The sequence below is a fragment of the Kogia breviceps genome, chromosome X, assembly GCF_026419965.1.
Source record: "Kogia breviceps isolate mKogBre1 chromosome X, mKogBre1 haplotype 1, whole genome shotgun sequence".
Lineage (NCBI taxonomy): Eukaryota > Metazoa > Chordata > Mammalia > Artiodactyla > Physeteridae > Kogia > Kogia breviceps.
Window position 1 is genome coordinate 111182098 of NC_081330.1, and position 7750 is coordinate 111189847.

At 44.1% G+C, this 7750-nt stretch overlaps 1 protein-coding gene across 1 annotated transcript; it reads left to right on the forward strand.

Annotated features, from left to right (window-relative positions):
* The first annotated feature begins 395 nt into the window (after positions 1 to 395).
* LOC131748427 (melanoma-associated antigen B18-like) lies at positions 396 to 1442 on the forward strand. Its single transcript, XM_059050513.1, has 2 exons — positions 396 to 537; positions 652 to 1442. Exons 1-2 carry the CDS (start codon positions 396 to 398, stop codon positions 1440 to 1442), a joined length of 933 nt encoding a protein of 310 aa, XP_058906496.1.
* The last annotated feature ends 6308 nt before the right edge of the window (positions 1443 to 7750 follow it).

Below are 7750 nucleotides of genomic sequence, written 5' to 3' on the forward strand. Positions count from 1 at the left end.
GGGTGGGGGGGTTAGGGAGGGAAGGTCATTGGTGGAAGGAGTTTAGCTTCAGAGCGGTAAAGGGGAGGATGGCCGGGCCCTGCCAACAGTTGACAGGATGATCCTAAATGTGAACTGAGAGGATTATAGAGGGGACCACACGGAGCCTAGACCTGCCGGCCCAAGGCACACTGACTTCTCTGCAGGGGTCTCAGGGGACAGGCTGATAAGAAAAGGAGCCCTTTGGGTCCTAGTGCAGTGACCTCACAGAAATCTGCAGAGGCGGCCTTGGTTAAAGCCAGGGAGGAACCTCCCCGCTGAAGGTGCTCACAGCATCTCCTTGTCCCTCCCCCAGGTGCCCTCATTGCCTGCCTTCCTGCCCACACTCCCGCCTGCTGGCCCTGACCGGTGTCATCATGCCTCGAGGCCAGAAGAGCAAGCGCCGTGCCCGTGAGAAACGCAGTCAGGCCAGGAGTGAGGCTCAGCATCTCCAAGATGCTCAGGCCCCTGTAGCAAAGGAAGAAGAGTCTCTCTCCTCCCCCACCCCTCCTCTTGGTGGTAATCTCCAGAGCTCCCCTGCTTCTGGGTCAGGTAGAAGATCCCAGGGGTCTCGGAGAGCCCCACCCACTACCACTACTTCTGCAGGTGCTTCATGCACAAGATCTGATGAAGGTGCCAAGAGCCAAGATGAAGAAAAACCAAGCACCTCTCAGGCATCACTCAGCGCTGATTTTTCCTGCAGAACCGCTGTAGACCAGAAGGCAATTCTGTTGGTGCAATTCCTGCTGCGCAAATATAACATGAGAGAGCCCATTACAAAGAAGGGTATGCTGAAGCATGTCATCGGAAAGCACAAGGAGCACTTCAATGAGATCCTCAAGAGAGCCTCTGAGCTGATGGGGCTGGCCTTTGGCATTGATGTGAAGGAAGTCGATCCCACCAGGCACTGCTATGTCCTTGTCAGCAAATTTCAGTGCACCAGTGATGACAGGCTGAGGGGTGAGGAGATCATGCCCAAGAACGGCCTCCTTATGACAATCCTCTGTGTGATCTTCATGAAGGGCAACTCTGCCACTGAGGAGGATATCTGGGAAGTGCTCAATGTGATGGGGATATATGCTGGAAAGAAGCACTTCATCCATGGGGAGCCCAAGAAGCTCATCACCAAAGATTTGGTGCAGGAAGGGTACCTGGAGTACCGCCAGGTGCCCAACAGCGATCCTCCGCGCTATGAGTTCCTGTGGGGCCCGAGAGCCCAGGCTGAAATCAGCAAGATTAAAGTCCTTGAATTCTTGGCCAAGATGCATGATACGGTCCCCAGTGCCTTCCCACTCTTGTATGAAGAGGCTTTGAGAGATGAGGAAGAGAGAGCCCGAGCCAGAGGTGCAGCTATGCTTCGCATTGGTACCGTGGCCAGTGTGCATTCTGGGGCCGACTTCCGGGGCACCTTCTCCCACCTGTAGTGAAATCTGAAGCACCTTCCTGCAGTGGTGTAGGGGCTGAGGTGGTGTTGGAGGGATCACAGTGAATAGCATATTAGAATAACTTACAGAGCTATGGTTTGTTGTTGAAGGTTTTCAAATGTTGCTTCTTCTTTAAAAAAGTTTAATTAGCTTCAGAATCTAAGTGTATGAATGATATTGGTTACATACTTAATGCTGTTTATGAAGTTTAAGAGTAATAGTTTTGCCATTTTATTAAACAAATAGGGTAACCTTCCATCTTTTTTAGTGACCTGGCACAAGAAAAGATAGCATTGTAATAGGCATTTCCTTAGAAATGTGAAAGAAATTAGCAGTAAAATAGTTGGGATCAAAAAATAGAGAAAAAAGTAAAAGCTGGTCAATTCTTGGTTTCCCTTATTCCTTGTATTTTGCTGTTCTGTAAAATAAAAGTTATACACCTGAACTTGCTTCGTTTATTCAATAATATAGGAGAAATAAAATCATAATAAATTGTTCACTTTTTTTCCCCCTCAAACATTAATTGAGCATCTGCTCTTTGGAAGCCTCCATGGTAGTATGGGGGGTGGTAAGAGAAAGAAGACTGAGCCCTTTCCCATTGAATTAGAGTCTAGCAGCAGCTAACATATAAGGAAGATGGTGAGATGCCCTCTAAGACAAAAAAGACTAGCAAAAAAAAGGATGAGGGGGAGGGGGAGGGCCAGATGAGAGCACTCAAGTATAAATGTCCTGAGGCAAGACAGCTTGGAGCCTTGGAAAAACCTCAGGTCCTTCTGTGAGAGGTAATTTTCAGTTAAGATGGGTGGTGGGTCAGAGGAGGGTGTGTGAGGGTGGTGAGCAAGGGCCAGACCCTTGTGTGGCATGTCTCAGAGTTGAGAAACTAAGCCTCCAATGGAGAACTACTTTTAGTGGTTATTTTGGGATCATGGATTAACCAGAGAGAACTCTCCACCTGGGGAGGGAGTGGAAGGTACCCTGTGCTCTTGTCCCAGTGCAAGAAAACACAGTGCACAAACTACGTGTTTTATCCACATCATCACCAAGGAGATTCTGATAAATAAGGGTGATACTTCCTTGAGGTGGGATGCCAAGAAGCCACTGTGCCCATATCCTACTCTTTAACCTGGACTGGGAGAAACAGAACCTGCTCCATTAGTAGGGTATGTTAACTGGGTTAATGTGAGTAAAATTTGGCAACCCCTATGGGAGGGCTTGATTTTGGTAGGGGTTAAATGAATGAAAATAGGGGTGATTTGGATCCAAGGGCAGCTGGGAGGGAGAGAAGGAGTTGGTTCTTAACACACATTTAGCTTTGAGTTGCATCCAGATGGGGAGGATTCCCCAACATCCAAATTAAATAATACATCCTCTAAGGGGCATGACTTACTAAGGTATATTTTCTTGTTAAGCAGAATTTTGGCTGACTTGATGTTCAGTGTCCTATAGCACTGCATATTCTCAGATATCTCCTGGTTTAAAACAACAGCAAAACAAAACAAAAAAATCTCAGCAGGAGGGTTGGTATTATCTGGGTCAAAAAATCATGGCAGGGCTTCCCTGGTGGCGCAGTGGTTGAGCGTCCGCCTGCCGATGCGGGTTCATGCCCCGGTCCGGGACGGTCCTATGTGCGTGCACACCAATCACTGTGCCAAGTGTTTTACATACATTATACACATCCCAACAGTCCTAGAAGACAGAGCTTATCAAACACACTTCATTGAGGAAGAATCCGAGGCTCACAGAATTTGGTAATGTGCTGAGTTCACACAGCTAGTGACAGGGCAAAACTAGAGCCCTGGTCGAAATTCCTCCAGAGCCCATACTGTCCCACTCCTCCCAGCCCGAGGCAGCCCTTGTGCCTCTGAATTCATATCTCTTCTCACTGCTCCATGATGTCTCTCAGGCGATAAGAAAGAGGAACTTGTAGCCAGAGGATGAAAAGCAGGCCTAAAGAAGGCAGGTGAAAATGAGAATCAGACGCAACTGGGGGACTGTCTGCGGGCTCCGTTTACAACGAGGAGCCTCCTGCCCCTTGCCCCAGGGCTCCCTGAGAGCTGACTGCCCCGGTCCCGGCACGTGTGTCCGGTCCCTGCACTTTCCGGCCTGACAGCGCCCTTCCCCTGGGTCTTCCCCGGCGTGCCCTCGTGTCCAGACTGGAAGCTGACCTGCTGGCCAGCTCTTCTCTGCATCTTCCTCTGGAGGCTGCACTCAGTTCCCAGAGGCACAGACAGCGCGTACCCCCTGCCCTCCCCTGACTCGGAGCCTCCCGACTCCCTGCGGCTCCCGTTCCTCACCGCGGACCCCTGTGACAGCAGCTGCCCTTTCCATGTAACTGTTCACTTCAGACAGTGACGTGTAGACACCTCCTCATCCCCACTGGGTGCCTCCTCCACACTCTCAGTGTCTTCAAACCTGCTGATGACTAGACTCTGATTTGGTACAGAATCTACTGGTTGTTAGGGTAATTACCCTGAAGTTAGAGAGGAGGTTTTGGAAACCACCCTGACATTTGCAGTAGAATTTTAATGGGCTGAATTATTTGAGATTGGCCACTGACCACATACCAATAATTGAGTTTACTTTTTTGGTCAAAACCAAAGCCTCCTCCATAAGAAGTAGATGAGAAAAGATCATCTACGTAGACAGAACTCCTAAAAACTCAGGTGTACTTCTAGGAGGCGGAAAATGGTTCTGTGGCAGACGTGCCATCCTTGATAAGAAAAGAAAAAGTCAACATTCTTCCACTGCCTCTTGTCTCTATGTTTGCCCCCGAGGAAAATTTTGGTTTTAAGTAATAGTACAAATGCTCTTATTGCCCCCAGTTTCTAATAGTATGGATAAGTCACAATTCCCCTTCCCTATCAAATTCCTCTAGAATTCATCCCTCTCCTCAGAAGCAACCACAATTAAAATTTTGTGTTATTTTAAAATTGATTCGAGACTTTTCCTTACACAGATGTGTTATAAAAATACATTGTGAGTTTCTTAATATACATGGATAACAGTGTACATATTGTCCCACCTTTTGCCCTTGTCACTTACTAAAACGAATGCAGGGTTTTTCCCTGAGAGCACATATAGATTCATCTCACTCTTTTAACTACTCCTAAGTATTCTAAAGCGTGTTTGTGCCATCATTAATTTAAACATTCTCCTCCTGATGGACACATAAATTATTTCCCATTTGCTGCTATGATTAATAGAACTTGTATCAACATTACTGAGCATGAATTCTTGGGCAAATATGTATGTTTTCTTATAGGAAATACATAGCAAAGTGCAAACTGGATTGAATTGGAAAGAATGTGATGATTGTAAATTTTTATGAATATTGCTGATACTCTGTTCAAATAAAGCTGTACTGATTCATATTCTTACATATTAATGTATGTAATTTGCACTCTCACAGGCATTTTATTTTATTTGGTCAAACTTTTAGGTGAAAACATTGTCTCACTGTCATTTTAATTTCCAGGTTTTCTAAGTAGTTTGAGCAGAAAATTAACTTAATCCCTCATCCATAGAAAGTGGGATTTCTTCAGTGATGCTTTGAGTATCAGAATTCCTCTGGGCATGCTTTAAAATTCTGAAATGTCAATAAGATTTTTCTCTTTACTTTGAGAAAGAAGGATTTGATCAGAACGACCAGGTGTCAGTGAATGGGTTCAGACAGAACACCCCCAGCCAGTGAGGAACATTAGAAAGAACCGGGGAGAGAGCAGTGACCAGAGTCCATGAGAGGGAATATGAAGTCCAGAGAGGCCAGAATTTCACGACACAACCTGTTATCTAACTGGTCTATAGCAGCTATAAACATTTTAGACTTAGGGCCTCTTATTCCAACTTAAGCCTTCCCCAGAAATCCAATCTGTGATTTGAAGGCAGTTAGGATGCTGTATGGTAGCCATTAATTTTGGACTACATTCATCCTATTCCTACAGCTTAGACTTGTCTGAAACTCTACCAAATTACTTTGGGTGTTCAAAGAGGATGCTCCCCTCTGGCTATTCAATATTTAAAAGTCTCTCAGCCATGTTTGTCTTCCAATTGTTGTTCAGCTCACTGCTCTCCAGTATTTTTTTTAACTCCCCTTGTAGTTGCTCTTTGCCCAGCCCCATGGAGTCCTGCCCTTTACGTGAGCAGCTTAATGTTCAGTGAAAGACCCAAGGGGACCTTCTACAGATTTCTGGAGCATTAACTCCACCCAGCTCTCTTCTCTCCACCAACTTGCCCTGCAAATTTCAGCAGCTTTACTATTCCCAAACTCTACTTACTGTATCCTCAGTTCAGTGAGTCCACTGTGCTCTGTTGTGGCTTATCCTCCTTGCACTACAGTCTAGACATTGCCTCTAAGCAGAAATACAGGGTCATTTGGGGAGCCTACCTCATCTGTTTTCCTACTTTTGGGGATCATAATCTTGTGCTGACTGTTTTCCAGTCACTTCATATATTCTGCCTATTTTGAAAGTTGTTTACAGCAACTAACGTGGAAGTCCTCCTGAATTTTTTATAATGGCAATTTTTTAAAAACGTTTTATTTCAAACTACTTTTAGATTCATAGAAAAGTTGCAAAAATAGTGCAGAGAGTTCATCCCTCATCCAGCCTTGTCTAATGCTAACATCTTAGGTAACCATCATACAAGTACCAGAACAAGGAAATTATTTTTGTCTTAGTAGCATTAACCAAACTAACTACCTCATCTAAACTTCATAATTTTTTCCACTATTATCCTTTCTAAAGATCCTAATCAGTGTCCCACATTGCGTTTAGCTGTTATTTCTCCCTGGACTCCGACAATCTACACTAGTTCCTCAGTCTTTCCTGCTATTTCAATACACCGTCAGCCCTGAAGAGTATCAATCAGTTATTTTGCTGAATGTCCATCACTTTAGGCCTATCTGGTATCTTCTCATTACTGGACTGAGGTCATAGTTCCTTGGAAAGAGAACCACAGAGGGTCTTCCTTGGTGGCACAGTGGTTAAGAATCCACCTGCCAATGCAGGGGACACGGATTCGATCCCTGGTCCAGGAAGATCCCACATGCCGCGGAGAAGTTAAACCTGCGTGCCACTACTGGGCCTGCACTCTAGAGCCCGTGAGCCACAACTACTGAGCCCATGTGCTGCACCTACTGAAACCCACGTGCCTAGAGCCCCTGCTCTGCAACAAGAGAAGCCAGCACAATGAGAAGTCCATGCACCGCTACAAAGAGTAGCCCCCGCTCCCTGCAACTAGGGAGAAGCCCCACATGCAGTAATGAAGACCCAATGCAGCCAAAAATAAATAAATAAAATAATTAATTTTTTTTAAAAAAGGAGAACCACAGAAATGGTGCCATTTCTTCCAACAGTGGACCAATATCACAGGGTTTCTGATTTCAATGCATCTTATTACTGGCAACATTGACTTTGATCACCTGGTCAAGATGATCTCTGCTGGGCATTTCCACTGTAAAGTTACTATGATTTCTCCTGTAGTCAACAAATATCTTGGAGGGAGATAATTTGAGACAGAGCAAATATGTTCTCTCCTCAGATGCACTGATTGTAGCACCCATTAGTAGATTAAGTATGCATTAGTAGATTAAGTATGCAGTAATCACCACTGTGATATATGCCTAATAGTGGCTTCCATTTCCCTTCTTTAAATACTTATTAATTGCAATTCCACTATGAGGAGGAGCTGTTGTGTCTCTTCCATCTATATATTTAATTATTTATATTGTTATGGACTCAAGAATTTTTTTTATTCTTTGGGTTATAATCCAATATTAACATTATTTATTTTGTTGCTCAAAGCTTTGGCCATTAAGAGGTCCTTCTCCTAATGTTGTCTTCTTTCAACAATGCTCTCTTCCCCATATCTTTTGAAAATATTCTTTTTTTTTCTGGTTCTACAAGATGTTCCAAGCTCATTTTTATTTTTTTCATCTCAGCCCTGAAAGAACCACCTTTCCAAGGATCCTTGGCTCCTTTTATAGAAGAATGATGCTTAAGAAACCAAGATCTTGTCTCTAGGTAGGCTGATTACTACTGGAATGTCATTGTTTCTAGGCCCAGGACTGGGAAATATTTGTGTATTAACCCATGTATACACACATATCTATTTTTATATCTCTGTGTGTGTGTGTGTGTGTGTGTGTGTGTGTGTCTGTAATGAGTTTATACTAATACCTCAGATTCCAATTTAACATGATAGGAATAATTTGAATCTCCCAAGTTTATTTAATTGTAATTTCTTTCTCCAATTGTAAGAAATCTTAGTTTTATTGTTAACCTATTTACTTATTTGTTCAATTCTAGTAT

Bases quoted from the DNA above. Each gene is read 5' to 3' on its own strand.
- LOC131748427 (XM_059050513.1), top strand. From the start codon at position 396: ATGCCTCGAGGCCAGAAGAGCAAGCGCCGTGCCCGTGAGAAACGCAGT. The intron at 538-651 runs GTAATCTCCAGA...GATCTGATGAAG, and splicing joins CCCCACCCCTCCTCTTGGTG to GTGCCAAGAGCCAAGATGAA.